The following is a 20,950-nucleotide window of genomic DNA, read 5'->3' as shown; positions in this document are numbered from 1 at the left end:
ATATCTACATATAACAACAATACGCCTATTTAACTTTGTGACTTATAGCTGATCCAATAAAACACTTTGCTCTGAATTATGTAGATTTGAAGGGTATTTGAAGTATATGGTTTAGTGGGAACTACCCCGGATAAATTGAGTAAGTTGTAATCCCTTCTTTAGAAGAGTCCAGCTTTGTTTTGCTAGGAGAATGAAGCCATTGTGTTCTTATTGGGGTTTACCATTCTTAGTTGACTTACCCAGACTTGTCACTAAACTGCATACTTAGAATCTGAAATCTGAATTCTGGTACGAATCAAATTCATATAGCAGAAGTTTGGACTACATGGCCCTTTAAGTGAGCATGCTTGGCAGCGCCCATGAAAATGTATTTGCATCTGCTTTGGCGGGAGATTGCTATGGCCACACCTCTGCACTGCAGAGTGGAGCCGGCCGCGGGAAGAACAGTTATTGCAGCAGCCGGGTCTTGGCTCAGACACAATGCAGAGTCAGAGGGTTCCACTGTCCAGAAAATTCTATGATTGGATTCCTTCTAGGAGGGATCTGCATTCTTATCCTTTAACCAACAGGATCTGTTCAAATGTCTCCCCCAAGTTCAACACTATTTACACTGGTGCAGATGTGTTTAGCCTGTGCAGTTTTGAGTTATGAAGAACACTGATTATGCACAAAATGTCAACAGAAATTCTCTTTTCAAAGATGGTCATCTGTCTTACATAAGCACAGTGAGTGAGTTGTCTGAAATTAGCCCTGTAGGTGATTACCAAAAGGAGCTGTGAGGTCTCAACACGTCAGATGTCATACACATTTCCACCACTATGGGAACTCAAGGTAACTTCCACAGCATGACTGGCGTAACCACAAGTAGTTTTAAAAGAGAACACCTCGCACAGCCTCACTAATCAACAGACCCAACAGAGGAAGCCATCTCTCAGATCTACACACATGAAAGTGCACACACACACATACAGAGAGAGAGAGAGAAACACCAAATGCAGCAAGCAGGAAATGACTGTTTTCTCTGTGAAGCTCAGAGAGAGGCACAAAGTGAGCTGTTATATAACAGGCAGTAGTCAGCAGACAGCCTATCTGCACACTCACTCCCTTATACTGATCCTACTGACCTACATGAACACGCACACATTCTGGAAGCATGTACATATCATGTTTTTACTTGTCTCCCATTACCTTTTCACATAAAATCCACTCATAAACAAAATGGCTGTTTAAAGCCATTTACTTGAATTTTTCATGTCAATGTAATATGTCAATACGTAATAACGTGGTCATATTCAAATACATATAAAAGTATACATTTGTGCCAGACCAACTTTTGACATACATTGAAAATGCTTATGTGATGCTGTTATTGTAGCTATATATAGGCGTGTGAGTCCACAACAATGTTCGTTCCAATACACACTTACAGTGACCTAGAGACAGCTGGGGGCTTTACCCTTGAAATGAAATGTAATGCCTTCACACCCTGAACATGGTATTTATGCCTCTCAGTTGTAAAATTACACACATACTCCCTTGATTTTTCTCTATGTGTAAAAGAAACGGTTGACACAGAGACATATTTTGATGGATGATAAAAAAAAACTATTTGGCTAAACCCTTTCTAAAATCATGTCCAAAGTGTTAAAATGTCCAGTTGAGTAGATTGCAACAGACACCTTCCAACTGCATTGTATGTGCACTGGTCTTTCTAACTGTAAAACAACTGCTCTCTCTCTCTCTCTCTCTCTCTCTCTCTCTCTCTCTCTTTATCTCTCTGTCTCCCGCCCTCTATCCCTCACTCCCCATGATGCATGGAGGTTAAGGTGCAGCAGGGGGGTCATGGGTGAGGGGCTGTTAGGGTTAGGTTCTCATTGATGCCTCGTTACAGACAAAGAGCAGGAGGACAAAGGGATCTGTGAGAAAAGCCCTGCGTCACACCCATGCTGTCTGGCCAGAGAGGCCCCTCAGCCAATCAGGTGAGGCAAATTCAAACGATGCAGCCATCTCCCAGGCGACCACCAGCAGCATTAACAGTGGGGCAAGCTAGCACACAAAGCAACATCTGCTTGCCTGCAAGGAGAAAGGCACTCAACAGAAACTCAATCTCAGTCCACACGCTCTATTGCCTGAGACAAGGCTAGAGTCTGTAACAAGATCTCCACAAAGTACCATTTTCCATTCAAGCATTTTTAAGAGGAAGTGTGCCTCCACATGAGTTTCAAAGGCCATCAGTTAGCAGATACAGAGGAAGACTCCTCAAGTATTTTGGCTGTTGTCAATTACTGCTTAATGGTGAAATTCACACAACTGCACATGTGGTCATTTTATTTTCTCAATGAGGTTATGCCCTTCATACGATATTCCACATTGTGTCACGTTATGTTTTTATGAATAACTAGTTTTGGTATCATATTCAAATTAATTTTGATGGTATATTATCATATGTAAGACAGATACGTGTAATTCTTCCAGGACATACTGTAGTTCTCCTATACAGAATGGAACGCTGCTAAAAATCTAAGGCAAGCTTTCACTCCTCAACAATACCAAGTGTTGCCAGTTTAAGATGCTTTAATCAGTTCCAACTGCACTGTTGGTGGTTTTTGATTTTCCATGCCTTTTAGGTAGTCACTAGTTGCTAATTCTAGCACTTATCACCTGACTAGAACTGACACCTGACTGTATAAAAACAGCACTCACTGATGCACTTGTTCTTATTGTACTCTACCTTTAAATTGTTTTAAATTGTTCTAGAATTGTTGTCTACCATGTTGTAAGTCGCTTTGGTTAAAAATGTGTCAGCCAAATGTAATGTAATTAGCTTGGAGACCTTAACTCCTCACTACTTCTTTAATATAAACTATATAGTGCATTTTCAAGCACATATGTTCAACAGGCACACAGTTTTGAGCAGAGGAAAGCTGGCACACCATTTACAGATGCATAGGCCTGCTAAAAGCACCCATACAGATGGCATATTGTATTTCTCTTGCTTTCCCTCACTCAGTCCATTACTCAAACACACCACCTTAAACTACCTTAGGAGGTGTGTGTGTGTGAGTGTGAGAGAGAGAGAGAGACTGAGACTTTGTGACAGTGCATGAAACATACACACATGTAAAATCTAATCCAACAGAGTAACAACAACAGGGAGGGAAAATAATACATGGGAGCAAAGATCAGAAGTTATGCAACCCAGAGCACATTTGTGGAAAAGGCTTAGAGACACAACAACAAGCCCTTTCTAGGTTTAAACTGTCAAATCACTGAATCTCCCATCATTCTCTGACTCTGATGCTGCAGAGGGGCAGTCAATGTAAAGCTGGCACTGGATCCTTGGTGACTTCATGACAGTAGCCCGGTCTGGTCAGGCCCAGATGGTGGTGGCGTTTCAACTAATGGGATTAGGATTATCTTCTGATTAGGTTGCGATGCTGGGAGCCAATCCCATCCTCTGACACGCTGACTGACTAGTCAGTTAGACTTGAATGTGTGTAAAGTCTCTATGTGTGTGTGAGAGAGAAAGAGAGATACTATTTCTGTTATGTCGTCCTCCTTCCACCTTTGCTGTTCTAGCTTTCTTAGAGTTGTCTTTGCAGCAGATCCAGCTTTGTGAGCCTCTCCTCTGTTTAACAAACTGGGGGTGTTTAAGCCTTTTCCTCTCCAATATCAATTATTCAATATATGAAAAGCGCTATCTCCACTTCACTTAGCAAAAAACATGGTCATAAAATCTTTCTGTATCCCTCTCTTTCTTTCCCTCCCTCACACACACACACACACACATAAACAAAAGCACAGAGACACACATATACACAGGCAGACCTTCCTGAGTATGCATAGCTGCAGCTAGGTGGATAGAACGCAACGTAACAGCACTTTGACTGCACATGAACCCAGTGATCCTTCTTACATAACACGGGCCTCGGGAAACAATGACCTACAGAGCACAGAATGTGTTTACAGTGTGTGTGTGTGTGTGTGAGGGAAAGAGAGAGAGGAGAGAAAGTGTGTGTGTGTTTGTGTGTATTCGAATGTGTGTGTGTGCTGTGCCCACAAAAATCTCTGATCTGTGTCGAACTTCTCCTCTGAAAGATGCACTGACAGGCTTTGTTTCTTGTTTTTAAGACAGCTGGGGCAGGACAGACAGTTGGAGAGTAATAAAACAATAGTAAAATCAAATGGCAACGGAAATCAGATAAGCCACCCAATTCCTGATGTGCTTGCAAGCCTTCTTTCTGAAAGACTTCCGCATTTGCGAACACAGGGATTGAATAACAACAGTCAGAGAACCGGGAGTAAACATAGAAAGAGCGGGAGAGACAGTAGATGTGTGAGGAAGGTGTGTGTTTGGGAGAGAGGGACAGAGAGAGAGAGGGGGAGGGATTCCATTGGCCTTATTAGGATCAGTGGACTGCCAGACTTCCTGTACCACAATGGAGATGGAATCTAGGTCAGTGGGCAGAAGTGGTGCTAAGAGGGCTGCACTTTGAGCGCGGGAGAGATAAAGAGAGAGAGTGGCAGAGAGAGAGATAGTTAGTTAGAGAGGGAGAGAGAGTAAAAATAGACACACTGAAGTATGTTTATCAAACAATTCTCACATTACACTAAGGTCTCCACACAGGAAGCTTGTAAGACAGATTATATAACTTTTTAACCATTTGTGAGCAGCACAAGTCTATTCTCACGGCACACAGGAACAGCAGGAGAAACTGTTCAAAAGCGCAACTTCTCCCAGCACCACAATGACACAAAACGGCTAGCGGTCTTCCGGAAGTGCTGATGTTTCCCATCAGTCATTCAATCCCTCTACTCCTCTCATTTCCTCCTTGTTCTCACCCCTCCCCTCTCCGCTCCTCATCGGCTCTCCCACTTCACCAAATCTTTTTGGCAGTTAGTACTGGATGAAAACCTCAAATCATCAAAGGATGGCCAAAGCCCATGTTTTTACTTCCGTTTGTACTATGACAATAGACAATTGGGGCCAACGGACAAACTGAGAGAGAAATTACCTGGGCAAAGTCTAGGAACAGTGTAAACATTAAATCCAAAAGTGGAGCACTGGGAGTTGTCTCTCTCACACACACTCTCACACACACACACACACACACACACACACACACACACACACACACACACACACAGATATTGTAATATACATCTGTAAGTAATACACTATCAAATAAGACCCCATGTTCCATGTTATGAATACAGAGATCAGTTGTGAAATCTTTTCAGGGAGTTGGTTGATTGGAAGTTGCACAGTTCACACGTATATTGTCACAGCAGACACGTGTGTCGCAATCACAACACCCGGAAGCAGCCGGGGAGAAAGAGCCGCTTGTGTTGGCTTCTCAAAAGCCCACTCTGGTCCCCAGCTCCACCAGCAGACAGGAATGCAGCAGCTATTCAATGCATGGCATTAGGCGGGTTTTGTATAGGAGCTCAACAGGACAAACGCAGAGAAAGCAGGCGGTTGGAATGGAGTGTCAGGCTCCGGCAGCCTGCAGCCTGAATATGCATGTGGGCCGTGATCGATGCTGGAGTCTGGCAGGGGAAGTAGAAAAGCTGGTTGGTGAGGACAGAGGAGTTTAACAGCCTGGACTGAATGGCTTCACGCTGCACAACCAGACACGGGAGTTTGACTTAACCAGTGACATGGGATTGAAAGAGAACGTAGATGTCCAACAGCAGCAAAAAAGAAAGAGTTGCTTTTTTCATTATTGTGTCCTTTGCAGGATGTGGCTCCTAAATCTTGATGTTGTCTGATAATAAAGGGAGACGAATCAAAGTCTCTGTTAAGAGTATTGACTTGATTCAGACAATGGTGTGGATGGCTTCCTGGTAAAGAAGGTGAAAGGTGTTCTGCATATTCTTAGGTCTATGAATTGAAGGCACCCTCTCACTCTCCTCTCATTTAAATATTCCCATAGATACAACATATTTTCAAGGTTCAGAACCCTTTCTGGTAAATCACTATCTAGAGTGCTACAGATTATCCAGTTTTTAATCCAGTATTTACAGTTTAAACCATCCCGATTACCACCCCACAGAAAATTGTTTTCAGTGTAAAACGTTGTGTGGAGCAAAACATTCTTGTAAACATATCTGATGCACCCAAATAATGCTGATTAAGGTTTGACAAGATTCACAGGACCTTGGCACTTTCCAGCAGAATCTCTTTCCTGTATGCATGAGGGCAAATCATGACAGTTGGTTAAGTGATAAACCAGTAGATCAGGTCTCACACTACATTACCGGCGGTTTCCAACATCCACAAAAAGTTGCCAGAGCCACACCCTCACGAATCCAGCGCGCCTTTTCTAACACACACCTGCGTTTGCATGTGTGAAAATAAAGAGGGCTGTTGTAGGTGTGGCCGTGTGGGACAGGTGCTTGCAAAGGCTTACTCGCCTGCTTGATACTACCACAGTGATCCACTCTCCGTATGCTGCAACTGTAACTTAATGCTGGCAGCACCTTGAGCCAAAGGCAAGCTCTCTCTGCAGCACAATGTAGGACCGTTGGCTCCAATACTCTTGCAGTCAAGTGGCCAGCTTTCCCCACTTCCCTTATGTCCTTTACATTGGCGTCTGATGGATGAGTGTCTGATCAGACAAAAGGGGTCTATTCCATTAGTACTGAGACCAAAAACTTTGCTGGGATGATTATTCACATAATGGACACACAAAACCACACATACAAAAGTAAAGTAATGGTAGTGGATTTTATTTAACACCCATTCTGATTGGTGTTCTTTTTTTATCAAAATATATTTCATCTTAAGTAGTCGTGTAGTTTCTATACAGGTCAAGAGGTAGTCCTCAGATAGAATCTGTATTTACAGTGGCATTTGTACAGATGAAATTCATAACAAAATGTGCAAGTTTCAGAGTGATTTTGTACAAGCTCTTCTCTATACAAACACACGCACACACACACACACACACCTGTCCAACTGAAAACTCCAACTTGCCAATGGAGTCAAGAATCGACCCCATAGACAAGGCCTAAATCTATGGTTCACCGCAAAAGGACATCTTCCCACATAGAAGTCCATGGCCAGAGAATGTCCAATTAATGTACAGCTCCCATAACAAAAACACAACCTTTTCTCCCCCAGCGTGGCACATGTCGAAAAGCAATGTCTGTTTAGTGCCTCCCCAATAGCCCTGTTGGTTTCACTTCAGCCCATGTTCATGTGTGGTGTCCTTGTGATATTACTCAGCAACCAAAGGCTCTTGCACTGTAGTTTGGGGAGGGCTGCTCTGGCATGTTACTCAAGTAGGGACTGTTAGCATTTAGCATCCAGCATCCCTGCTGCTCTAAGTGTTTGTTGTGGGTTTGCCTTTCTTCAGGCTACTGAGGCGGCGCAGGAGCTGCTGTTGCCGGGCCCGCAATCGCCTCCTCTCCTGGGCCTGGGCGTGCTCGCGGGTGTGCAGCTGCAGCAGGTAGTCCACGGCCCGCGTGAGGATCACCACCTTGGGGGTCTTGGTGGAGTCGGCCAAGCTGGGGATCTGGTCGCGGAGGGCCAGGAAGCGTGAGCGCAGGTCCTTGCGCCGCTTGCGCTCCATGAAGTTGTGGTTGCGCCGCCGCTCGCCCATGGTGACATCTTCGGAGTCGGAGCTGTGCGGGCTGTTGGGCGACGACGAGGAGGAAGAGGAGGACAGGTGATCCTGTTCCAGGTGGGGCCGCTTCCTGGATGGGAGGCCAAGGTCAATGTCGTCGTAGTCATCATCATCGTCATCGTCGTCGTCGTCATGGTTGTCATGGTCGCAATCACCATCACCGTGTTCTGCATCCTCGTGGTCACTGTCCGGTGATGGCGCCGCATAATTGTGTTGCTGCCTGTGCACGGACACGTGGAAGCGTTTGGTGCCGGGGCCATGAGGATCCCCGGTCACCGTGATGGTCACAGGGACAAGGGTTCTGTTTGGTCGGCTCTCCACAGTTACCACATCAATCTCATCATCGTCTTCATCGTCATCATCTGAGATTAAGAGAACACAAACTCAAAACACTGCACCGAAACCATACACAAGATTTTGATTGACGATTAGTAATGTTTCAATTCTAACAATCACAACAACTGCAAAAGTAGGTTTATTTAATCAGATCTGACATGCATTCTGCATCTAGCCCATAATATTTAAGCAATCAGGTCCTTGCTCAATAACATTCACATTTCTGGACAGCAGAGCAATTTTAAAAAGTAACACCGTTAAAAAGTACTTGGAGTGTCCATCGCTGATCCAACTGTTCAAATAGCTTTCATTTGGACATAAAGTGTGAGGTGCAACTAAAGTGGATTCCAATTTCTTTAGGTCTGCAAAGGGTGGGTCTTATGCAGTTGTAGACTACCATGCGTCCAACCCATCACAGGGCGTGGCTCTGTATAATATCTTAACTGGGTGTGGAGTTTGCGACTAGGCCAAATCTCTTGCCAATCAGTCAATATGTGCAAATGAGATGAGACACATGGCGGGATGAAAGTGCATTCGGTCTGAAACTGGTGCAGTTATTTTTAGGCTCAGGTTTAGGCGTTACTTCCTATAGTGAAAATCAACTGAAACGTAGTTGCACATCGCCTGTTAAGGCATTTAAGCTTTCCCCAAAGTCTGGTAATCTACTTTTACTGCAGGACCGATTTCTTACCGGACGTGTCAGCACGAGACTCTGACCCCGAGGATGCCATCCTCTTAAGGTTATTGCAGGGGATGTTGAGGACGGCAGTCGGGTTCACGCAGTCTCTTGCAGGAGCACAGATGACGGTCGTGTCAGCCACACTGTTAGTGGCCTTTGCGGTGAGGGCACTGGTTTGCATGCTGGGCAGAGGTCTGATCAGTGGGCGCTCACCCACGACTTTCTCCAACCGATGACTTGCTGAAAAACCACTCCACATGCAGTCCTGGATGATTATAGAACTAAGGTTTCCAAAAATGTCTTTAGAGTCAATTTTGTAGCACTCCTCAAAGTCTTCATCTTGTGCCAAAAGCTTGGAAGCCCATCCCAGTTTATCGGGTGACGGCAGCACAGCAGCGGCATCGAGTGTCCGTGTAGGAGACATGGGAGGGGTGGGCAAGAGTTCGAATTTTTTCCATATATCCTCGCTCGGCGCTGTAGATTTAAAGAAATCCTCTTCAGTGTCAAGGCGGTCGTAAAAATAATGTTGATAGCGGTCAAACTCCATTTCCCAATGATCACGAAACGGCGCTATAGCGTTGGCTCCGGGCATCTCATGAGTGGAAGAGCAACTTCAGTTCTTATCTGCAACTTCTCACCGTCTAAAGAGATAGAGTTGTATTTAGAGATCATCAAGATAACATTGAAGCTAGTCGTTCACATTCCACTTTGTAGGCTATAAGAAAGGCCTTGCTGGAGCATGGCTTTAATTAAATAAACTAATGCGTCCTAATGTGTTAGAAACAGAAAGGCTAGTTATGAAAATGCAGAGATTCCACATTCTTGCCAGGAATAACCTGTTCTCAATACAAATGTAGCATTGTTGAGGGGTAAAGTTAAAAAATAATCTGGTTACTTAGTTTGCCTTTTGACGCAACTTTGTAGGTTACACGGTGTCCCACTGACCGGCAAAAGTAGGCGTTGCGATTAGCCTACATAGACTGCGTTCTAACTACCGGTAGTGCGACATAAGAGCAACACAATAAATTACGGCCGCTCCCATACCATATGCTGCAAGGTTACCTAAACACTGTAGCATAGAGATAACATAACGTTTGTTGCTAAACTGTATCTGTCTCCAGACCACACACACGATCATTTCAAAATGCTCTGAGGATTTGGAAAGTCCTGGGTGGCAGCTCTAGACAACCACTCAATTGTTAAAAACGTAAAACAATAGAACCCAATGTTCAGCAACTTAATGAAATCTTTGTACGGGATATGTTGCTTCGCACAATATTGAAAAAGACTGGCAATCTTACCGGGTCATTAGGGCTGCAATGCACCGGAACACAAAATATCTTATCGATGGTAAAAGCACATCCGCAAAGAAATAGTCAGCTGTGCGTAAATATACAATAGCTGCAACGTATCCCGTGAAGTCGCCCTTTGTAATACTTCGTCGATTGTGGGCTATTATAAAAGTCCTTGAGCAGTCTGCGAGAAATCAGTTGACGTTGACCAACGTCTCAAATAAATTCCACAACACGCTGCAGGTTTCCAAAAGCCTTGTGGTAATTATCAAATCCACCCCGATATTTTCACAGCTCCGTTTTCACCCACGCTCTGACTTTTACGCATATTGCATGCCGCGTTTTCCCGCCAGTGCGTCTTAGGCTTTGTGGAGAACAGAGCAAGTTATTTGCATAAAGAGGGCGGAGAATAATCTCCAACCGCGCCTATGTTTTAAAGAAGCAGCGCCTATGATCTTACAGCCGCAGTGAGTAGCCTGAAAACCGACGCCCTTATAGCAATGTTAATGACCCTTGTGATATTTTGGTCACACAACGTATTTTTTGGTTTTATTGTAACCAAACCAACCACAGTGAAAGGTACCATGTCTTAGTAACTTTTCTTTGTGGGTTGATCTCTGGAAATAATTTAAATGCATGCCTGAGATTTCACCCCATATTCATATTTCCTAAGATCGAGCTCACATGCGTACAACGTGCGTGTGTGTATGGGGAGGGGCTGCTTGGACACATAACCTATGTGCTCAGTAAATTCTGTCTGGCCCCCTGTTGAGAATATTGTACATCAACCGTCAGAATGTCCTTCTAGTATTCAGTGTAGAGTTGTTTCAGAATTCAGAAGGTTCATTAAAATAAATGAGTTGAGTTTTGAGCATGAAACTGACAGGGTTTTCATAATTCCATTGCTTTTGGTACTCTCACACATCTCTTCACATTTAACAAGTTTCCCCCTTATTTCACCCTTATAATATGACCCTGATTGCACTGAGCATTCCGATCATTTTATTCAAGATAATTGAATTGTCTTCTGAGGTCATTTATGAGTCCCCAACTGTTCTCCAAGTGCTCTTAAAAAGCTCCATGCATGTGATGTGACTTGTCAATTAGGTGCTAATTAGGGTTCTTTGCATTTGAGAAAGGACCACTGGCCCTCTACCTCTGCGCCCAGTGTAAAAGCTATGGAACGAGGATGCCTGGGCGGTATGCCCTGTTCACAGTGGGGTGATAGGAGCAATGGCAGGTATGTCAAGCTACTGAACTGAAAGACAAGCAGTGGAACAGAATGAGAATGTTTTTTAATGGTGAATTCCAGGTTGCTTTTTAGCTGTTCTCTAATATCATATAGCTGTAGGCTGAAAGTCTTGACATAAATGTCTCTTATTTTGAAAAGAAAGCATTTTTGTACCTCTTTGCAAATTTCACAGGATTTTGCTTCAGTTGGAAGGAAATGTGAAATATCACAACTCTGAGACATGCAGGCTCACTAGGTCACTGAGTTCTCAGCTTCTCTCTATAAGAGTTTAGTTTGTTTGAAAATTGAATAGAATGCCATGTCTTCCCATCCCCCAACATAAGCCCTCATACTGGTATGTACACACACACACACACACACACACACATGTACACACGCCCATATACAACACACAAGCTAACGATTGATGACAAACCGTTGTCTCGTGCGGACCTCATGCCTGGCACACCCCCTTGCACACTCTGCTTCAAGCTGTTACCCCAGCCACAACAGAGTTGACCAGACAAAGGTCAGGCAATAGACCAGCGCAGGGGTCACCATTACCTAGCCACTGACTATAGACTAACAGATTTTGCTTAACACATGGGTCAGTTATTTTACTCATCAGATTCACCCCATATAGATCCATCACTTGACGCTACAATGGTTGAGGATAAATTAAGAACACAGTTTGGTTGAGGATAAATTAAGACACTGTTTTTTTTTCCCTCAGGTCATTTTTCTCACTGTTTAAGTATTAATTCCAATGATAGCCAACATTACTTTTTAGTGTGACTCAGATTGGCTCAGATTCTCATACCTGAACAAAGTGTGCACAACAAATGTATTTGGGGCTACTGTTTTCATATCTTAAACTGGCAGATTATGATCCTTATACCAAACAAAAAATGCTAATTAAACTTGTGCATGACAATGTATTTCTCCCTCAATTAGTTTAACCTTTTGACTAAATAATGCAACACATATTGAGACATATAGTGTTGCACTGAAAGAAGGGACCACTCATGGTATGATAGAAAAAAAAACATTTTACAGTATTATTCATTGTTTTTGCAAACTAGGGGTTTATGCCCATTATCCACAGTGAAAGCTACTGTGTAAATGATCAAGACAATCTGATGTACTTCACAACTTTAGAATGTAGAAAACTCAGCAGCTGCTTAAACTCTCATACTCTCCACTCTTCCTCTATTCTCAATCTCCATAAGTCTCTCTCTTTCTCTCTCTCTCTCTCTCTTTCTCTCTCTCTCTCTCTCTCTCTCTCTCTCTCCCTCTCTGTTTGTGCCACCACTTCTTTACCCTGCAAAAGAGAAACACGCATACTGAATTGTTCTTCACAACAAAGCTCCAAATCAACAATGCCCTCAAAGGACTCATCCAAGACCTCCCCTCCCATCCCATCCCCCCAAACCAGCTACAGCTGATGCTACATCCTACTCCTTCAGTCCCGCACCTTCCCCCACGCCTACCCACTTCTGGTGAGCCCTGTGCATATGAACAAAGGGAGGCGCTGGGAGAAGTGGTGAGTGGAGAATCAGCTGTGGAGGAGAGCCCGATGAGGCCACTCTCATGGTTTTTCACAGTTACTCACAGGTTTTTACTCATCTCCAAAAGATGTCAATAGATGAGCTCCTGATGGGGAAAGCTGGTGTGAATCTTGTCGCCTTCAACCAGTGTGATAAAATTCACACAGAGCTATAAACTGTTGCGTTGATGATGTGTTTTGCAAAGAGAGCTCATCGGAATACATATGGACCATATCATCACTTTATCATGTCAATATTACCTCACATGATTGCCTTTGCAGAGACTTCATAGGAAAATCACAAATGGAATATGTCAAATACCAGAGAGTAAAGAAATTATGCTATATATCATAAAAAAAATAACCAAAGGCACAAACTTAGCTCACTGCTTAGATTGGCAAGCTAGGCACATGGAGAGTAATGAACACTCATATGACTGTTTAAATATTTTATGACAAGGACAGGGTTTGTACCTAATGAGGGAGAAAATCCTTTCTATGGTCATTCATTTTGTGTGTGAGAATCAGACTGAAATTTCTCCCATAACCTCCAACACCATGTCCTTTCACCTCAACCTCTCACCCCTGTGACACCACTACCACCCACTCTAGATGTCATGTTAAAATGACCAAACTACCAGCACATCGAAGGGGAGAGACCACGAGGGCAGAGAAAGACAGATCCTGAGGAAAGAGAATCCTCCATAGTAAAGACAACAGATAGGTCCTAAGGGGCATTCCTCCACATGGTGATTGCCCGTCTCAACAAAACAAAGACCAATCTCAACAAAACAAAGCCAAATCATCCCCCTCCCCCTCCATAGAGATGCACTGGAGCTTCACACTGATCTATTCATTTCAGAGTCCTTTTCAGACTGATCGTTGACATTTGCATTTATTCAAAACATATCCATGAGTGTAAACAATTAAGTCTATGGCTAATCTTACTTAAGGTTTGCCAGTTGTGCCAAGTACTGTAGTCACAAGTGTCCTGATGTTACACTGAGTAATCAAACAAAGGATGTGGAACCACCCTAACAGGAAATCTGTTACACAATACTCTTCTGGCAAACCAACAGACATACTAAGATTTATGTAGTTGTAAAAACAAAAACAAAAAACAGGTTTGGGCTTAATCTTAATTAAATATGTTTGAACTAGAGGTGGAGGTTTTCTCTTCGTTGAGGCTTTGTCTGTTTGCTTGGCTTTGTTTTGTGTTGGAAGGTGCCTAACAAAGCGTTCTCTTTCAGTCTCACTCTTTTGTGGAGACCTCAGATTTACTTAAGTCTCATCTTAATGTATACGCTGTCCCATACAAAATGTCCTGTGTTTAAGATACATGTTTGTGGTTTTGGGGAGAGGGGTACCAAGGGCGAGAACTGTGGTGTCTTTGTTGGCTCTCACACAAAGTCTTTATAAATGCCCTTAGTGGAGCAGCTGATTGCACAGTTCAAACTCTGACCAGGAGGTGGAGCCAGTTTCCAATCTTTCACAACCCTGCTGATCCTCATTAATACCTCACAAGTGAAAACCCCTGGCCAAAAAAACTGACTAACTCTATTATATATTATTATCTACTATTTTATTGGATCACTCTTGACTATAATTATGACACATTCATACATTAACCATGTCTTGTTTCCTCACAACATTTGCTTTTGTGTTGTTTTGAGTTGCACTACTATTTTGTCAGGACCTTTTATTAATCGCAGGAGACTCAATCTTCTTGACCACATTCATCAGTACACCCCATATACAATGGGGCTTAAGTCAGGACTCTGTTGTGGTTAATTCATCTGTGAAAATTATACCGCATTCTCCCTGAACCACTCTTTCACAGTTTGAGGCGATTGGTTTCATTCTTCTTTAAATCTGGCCATGCCATCAAGAAAAAAGTGAAACAACCACAGATCATAACACTGCCTCCAGCGTCTTTTACAGTGAATACTATGCAAGGTGAATGCGTTTCAATTTGGTTTCAACACAATTCAATAAGAACTCATAAATAAAGCAAGGCGTACAAGTTTATTCATATAAATATTTCATGTACAGAGGTCATTTTATGTGCTTTACATAAATAAAAACAAAGAATAGTAAATAGTAAAATAAAAGCATAAAATAGTATGTAGAGGGGTTTTCAAACGTTTCTGCTTTAAGGTCCACCTATTCATACGTGTAACAGGCCAGGGCCCAATAAAAAATGTCCCCAATTTGGACTAGATTTTTTCTGAAGCTGAAGTCTGTTTTCCTTTCCTTTTGAAGCAGTCAATCGGCTTACCTGCCAGAGTTGGGTATCATCTCCAGATGCCGTTTCAGTTTTGAAGGCTTTGGCACCTCATTTAACATCGATAAGCCATACTCACACATTGGGCTTTGGGCTCAACATCATCACCTCCATTAACAAAACCATATTTTATGTAATCCGGATTGTATTTTTGCAGAACCTTAGTAGTTTTTGGTAAAATATTAAGCCTATCACTGAGTGCCTCAATTTGAGGATGTAGTTTAAAGTTGGAACAAATAATATAGCCTACTTTGATAGTTGTTACTTCTAAGTTTAACATGGTTACTCTATAACATCTCATTTCCATTAGAAGTTTGCTTCAATTTGAAAACATTTTCGTGCCCACTGGGTGGCGCTGCATGGCCTACTAATGGGCCCCAGCCCAGCTGTTGAGAAACACTGATGTAGACAATACATAGACAATTAGTTTGAACATATAAATAAATTAGTAAAAAATACTTTTGAAAAAGTAGTTTTAAAAAGTAAAGTGCATAAAATAGAATAATTAAAATATATAAAACACATAGGACTGGTGCTGTGTAGTGATAAGTAAACCACCTGTAAAGCTAGTTGAAAAGAAGGCAGCATGTAGGTGGACTCTGGAGCAGTGGAGAAAGGATATCTGGTCTGATGACTCCTGGTTTACCCTATTCCAGAAAGATGAGCATGTCAGGATAGGAAACAAAGTGATGCACCCATTATATGTTGTATTATTATGACCGCCGCGCATGTCCAAATTTCCGTCAAGGATTCCCGGGACACTGAAAGACCAGGGTAGACGAAACTTGGTGGGCATGTAACCCCATATGGATAGCATGGAACCATCGTTTTTCGTTTTGATCTGTAGCCCCCCCGCTGGACTGCACCCCCCGAAAGGAGGGTAGGGCAGACACAGTTTTCTGTGAATATCTCGAGAACCGTAAGGTTTAGGAGGACCATTTTTTTTTGTATGTTGATCTCAAGGGGCCATGTCAACCCATTCCATAACCACTCATTTCATGTATAGTGCCACCTATTTAAACACAAAAAAGTAAAAATGAGGTGTTGTAATCGCAGGTATCTGTGACCTAACATAGTCAAAACTGCACAAAATTGGAAGTCTAGGATCATTATGACACCCTCTGAATGCACACCAAGTTTCGTCGAATTCCGTTCATTGGGGGCCACACAATAAATTAATTTATGTTACTATACACCAACTGGCCTGTAGGTGGCCGGAGACAGTTTTCTGTGAATATCTCGAGAACCGTAGGGCCTAGGAGGTCCACCTTTTTTTTGTATGTTGGTCTTAAGGGGGCATGTCAACCCATCCCATTACCACTTATTTCCTGTATAGCACCACCTAGTTAAAAATTAAAAAGCAAAAAATTAGGGGTTTTCACCACAATATCTCTGGCTGATATGGTCAAAACTGCACGAAATTGAAAGTGCAGGATCATTATGACACCCTCCGAATGCATGCTTTCGTTCATGGGGGGCCTTACAATAAAATAATTTATGTGTACATTTAGTGACCGCACACCAACAAGGATTCCCGGGACACTGAAAGACCAGGGTACACGAAACTTGGTGGGCATGTAACCCCACATGGATAACCATTGCTTTTCGTTTTGATCTGTAGCCCCCCCGCTGTACTGGACCTCCCGAAAGGAGGGTAGGGCAGACACAGTTTTCTGTGAAAATCTTGAGAACCGTAGGGCCTAGGACGACCCATTTTTTCCGCATGTTTGCCTCCAGGGGTCATGTTAACCCATTCCATGTGCACACATGTGCATAAACAGATACACACGCACACACATACATTTACAGTAATCATACGTATGACACATACTCACATAGTAGACATATGTACGCATGCATGCACATGCACAAACACACATACGCAGGCAAACACACAAGCACGCACATACACACACACACCCACACACATAAACATAAACTTGTACACGCACACATGCACACAATTCAAGAATTTCTCAGAATTATGAACAGGCAAGATGGGGGTGGGGTTGTATAAAATGAATTTTACATGTGAAATCTATAAACTAATCATGTTTTGGTACTTGTTGTCTAGCAGATACCAGTGAGAATTGAGTGTGGATAATGCAATTTAGTGAGACAGTTAGAATCATATAGGCCTTTCAGCGTGATTTATTTTTGTGGAAAAAATGGGCTGGACTGGGCGGCGGTCATATTTTGTACCGCTCTGCGGTACATCTAGTTATATTATGTATATGTACAGCCTTCTGGAGACAACTTCATGCTCAGGGGTTGCCTCAGTTGGTCAGGTCTAGGGTCATCATCAACATTACGTGGCTATCAAATGAAATCAGATGACTAGCTGAATGTACTTAATGACCATAATCCCATCAATGGATTTTTTCTTCCCTGACGGCACAGGAGGATAATGTCAGAATTCAATTGACTCAAATTATAGGTATGCGGTTTAAGAGACATGAGGGATGGTTTCATCTTATAAATTGGCCACCTTGAAACTCTGAGAAACTGAAAGTCTTGAAAAGACTTTATGCGGTGGATCAACTTTCATGTCATCCATATCACTATGAAAAATGAATGCAGCAGGATGGAAATAAGTGTTGTGATGCTGTACTGTGAAAACAATGGCAAGTCAAGAAAAGGCCATGGCCAAAAGAAGCTGTAATCAAGCTAAAGGTAGTTTACAAATGACACAATGGAAAATTGTTAGAAAGATGTATGAATCTGAATATGCTTTTATGTGAACTTTCTTACCAATAAATGGGGCTTTGGTATGCTATCAACATTTTAAATTGATACTGTAAGCTTCAAAATATGTGCCTTTGAAAATGAATTCCAGGGTCTGTAGAGTGAAACACCAGGTTTTAGACCACAACTTATTATAAGGTGCAGGGCTTCTTGCAGCCAATACAGCATATTTTTTTCTTGAGAATGACAAGTCCTAAACAGGGGCCAGAGAGCTTTTGGACAATTAAATAACAGTGGCTAGGTCACTGTGTAATGCAGCAAAACTTTCCAGACTCACTTCTCCAAAATCACATCACAGAACAATACCTGTTTCAATTTTGTACAGTTCTTATTGTTGGGAGAATTGTTTTAAAAAGTTTTAAACTGTCTACCATGTTGTAAGTCACTAGTTATAAATATGTCAGACAAATGTAGTGAAATGTAATGTTCAGTAATTGTCCACAGCCCAAGATTTGCACTGCTGACACCATTGAAACCGATCTTTCCACAGGTGGCAAAGATTTGGCTATTGTAGCCTGACCATGACTGTATGGAGCTCTCTGAACAATGTTGGTTGAAACAGGAGAGTTGAGGTGTGCTTTTAACTCTGTAGTGGGTTGTGCAGCTGCGGTTATATGTTTTTTGGAAACAATCCGGATAAGTATCCGGACATCCCTTTCAGACAGCTTCCTCTTGCATTGACAGTTATGAATGTGGTTCATCCTTCTATGGTGGTATGCCAACTTTACACTGGATACCGTGGTTCTCAATACACAGCTGATGTCCTGGTCACAGATGCACCAGTGAGATGCACACCAAGAATGTGTCCTCTTTTGAACTCTGATATGTCTCCCATTTTGTTGTGTGGATTGTAATATTTCATGTACCGCTGTGCTATGCTAGTACAACCTCCACACAGTGTTTCAGTTTCATTGCCAAACCCTTGTAGTATTCCTTCCTTAATTAAGTGGATTTAGTTGTGAACTCTACACAGTGAACACTGATCGGATGGATACTTTACGTGTTGTACTTTAAGTATGCAATACCGCCATTACCCAGAAGATGGCAGTAGAAGCCTGTCACATGTAAACATAACACACAACACACACCATCAATGTGTAGCACCCACCTGCTGCACAGCAGCCATTATGCACCAGAACACTCACCACACACCAGCTTGAGGGGAAGAGTGAGGGAGTGAATGAGCCAATTACAGTGGGGGATGATTAGGGGGCCAGATTGAATGAGCCAGGTTGGGAATTTAGCCATAAACTCAAGTAAGCTCGACTACACTAGATGGGATAAACACCCAATAGAATCTCTGCATGCAGAATTTATTAGAAATATAAAGGTCAAAAGGAAAACACCCACATATGCATGCAGGGCAGAATTAGGCAGATTCCCATTGGCTTTGAAAAAAAAAGATCATTACCATACATCTGAAATCCAGTGCAGAAAATACCATAAAGTTCAAGCAGTCAAAACCCAAGAGGTCAGCCCTGAAACTGTCAGTTGGTTCTGAAGTTAACTAATACACTAACCCATCTATCTCAGACCAGCACTGCTTTTCAAAATCAGATCAAAGTAAAACAAATTATGAATCAAAGTAAGAAAAAATATCTGGAACACTGGGATAATCAAACAAAATCACAATCCAAATTAGAATGCTACTTGTCAATAAAAGGAGATTATGAAAAAAGCATGGCTTCCACTGGTGAGGTTGAGACAGAGATGCACTTTCTCCAAAGTTTGAACAGAAAGGGGTATTTTTTCCAATTCTCCAACAAAATTCCAAATTTAGCTCCCTTAAAGACTCTTGGCCCACCTGCTAGGAGAAGGACTGACTGGTACGCTAGCTGCGAAATACGTTGCAGCTTGCCATGACATGAGGGACAGTGAGTCGGACACCTTGCCACAATGTCCAACCTAATGTCTGTACTTACAGTATGTTTTGTAGACTGTCTGTGTGTGTGTGTGTGTGTGTGTGTGTGCGTGTGTGTGTGTGTGTGTGTGTGCGTGTGTGCGTGTGTGTGTGTGTGTGTGTGTTAATGTTGTCAATGTTCTAATTGTTACTGTAAAAAATGTTATGCTTTTTTGCTTGCAAACTTGAATTGAATTGAACTGGTATCACTGTGGATCACATCTGCTATATACTACCGGTCAACCCTTTTGCAATGCAAGCATCTGAAAAAGGCTGCCCTGATTAAAAAAACAATGCAACTGATTTCAGGTATTCTGTCTATAATGGAGTGGAAAGTAAATTTCTAAGTAACCCCAAACTTTTGACCAGCAGTGTATGCATTAACATGCCTCTTTCATAAAATACTGTACATACAGGCTCTGTCATGAGTTATGTGGCAGCACGCCAGATGCCGCTCACACAAGCCGGTCTTTCAGACAGAAGACAGAAGCCTGGACAGTGGCACTGCAGTGAGCTCTCAATGCAGTGCTGTTTCTGCAGGACCTCTGGGAGACTCTGAGCATACAGGTTATGTGAATGTTCCAACCTGTTAGTGTGGGGGCCAAAATGAAAGGCAAGATGTCCTTCATGCAGGGGCTGGATATGTGAAACTAGCCTTACATCATCAGCTGATGCCCCCCCAAATCCCAGCGTTCACACACACACACACACACACACTCTCTCTCTCTCTCTCTCTCTCTTTCTCTCTGTCTCTCTCTTTCTTATCACATACACAAACACCCACACCCACACACACATACACACACACACACACACATGCTCTCTCTCTATCTCTCTCTCTCTCACACACACACACACACACACACACACACACACACACACACACCGCTTGTGAAATTGTAAACATGTATGCCTATGTAAATTCAAGAACCTATGTAAATTCAGCGAATGTGCAGTTAGGCCCACGTTCCGCACCTATATAGGTGCCCCTCTATAGGTGCCCCTCTATTTGAGCTGTCAACACCAGCAGTGCACATTGCTATGGTAAAGACCGATCAGCCCCCATAGTCTAGACCGGGTCATCGTACATGTTTTAAAAGCCCACGTGGCACATACGGACAACTTAAACTTGACATTGAAGAAGACCTGCCACTAAAGTATATATATACTCTTTTGATCCTGTGAGGGAAATACGTGAACACTGCAATCACTGAATCGGTAAAGTTGCTTTTCTGAAAAAGTTACATTGTATACACAAGGTACACTTGAAAGAATCGTGGGAAATAAAAGAATAATAATGACAGCA

The 20,950-nt window shown here is 42.6% G+C and overlaps 1 protein-coding gene and 1 long non-coding RNA gene across 5 annotated transcripts; both read right to left on the bottom strand.

The window, feature by feature from the left end:
- Nucleotides 1-6,716: 6,716 nt before the first annotated feature.
- On the bottom strand, nucleotides 6,717-10,298 carry mycla (MYCL proto-oncogene, bHLH transcription factor a). The gene is made up of 3 exons (XM_042072197.1): nucleotides 9,948-10,298; nucleotides 8,659-9,287; nucleotides 6,717-7,993 (listed from the first exon to the last, which is right to left on the bottom strand). Exons 2-3 carry the CDS (start codon nucleotides 9,236-9,238, stop codon nucleotides 7,329-7,331), a joined length of 1,245 nt encoding a protein of 414 aa, XP_041928131.1. The 5' UTR covers nucleotides 9,239-9,287; nucleotides 9,948-10,298; the 3' UTR covers nucleotides 6,717-7,328.
- On the bottom strand, nucleotides 6,717-20,463 carry LOC121693047. 4 transcript variants are annotated; one of them, XR_006025399.1, is made up of 2 exons: nucleotides 20,445-20,463; nucleotides 6,717-6,953 (listed from the first exon to the last, which is right to left on the bottom strand). It is a non-coding gene; the product is annotated as an uncharacterized LOC121693047 (long non-coding RNA). The 4 variants fall into 4 exon arrangements; XR_006025402.1 differs by lacking the exon at nucleotides 20,445-20,463 and adding an exon at nucleotides 11,543-11,566; XR_006025400.1 differs by lacking the exon at nucleotides 20,445-20,463 and adding an exon at nucleotides 11,539-11,562.
- Nucleotides 20,464-20,950: the final 487 nt, after the last annotated feature.

This window comes from Alosa sapidissima, chromosome 19 (assembly GCF_018492685.1).
Source record: "Alosa sapidissima isolate fAloSap1 chromosome 19, fAloSap1.pri, whole genome shotgun sequence".
Classification (NCBI taxonomy): domain Eukaryota; kingdom Metazoa; phylum Chordata; class Actinopteri; order Clupeiformes; family Clupeidae; genus Alosa; species Alosa sapidissima.
Note: the sequence above shows the minus strand (reverse complement) of the source record. Positions and strands in the feature narration are given on the sequence as shown.

Coding starts and splice junctions, on each gene's coding strand:
- mycla (XM_042072197.1), bottom strand. CDS start 9,238: ATGCCCGGAGCCAACGCTATAGCGCCGTTTCGTGATCATTGGGAAATG. Junction 7,994..8,658: donor GTCTCGTGCTGACACGTCCG/GTAAGAAATCGG, acceptor TCTTAATCTCAG/ATGATGACGATGAAGACGAT.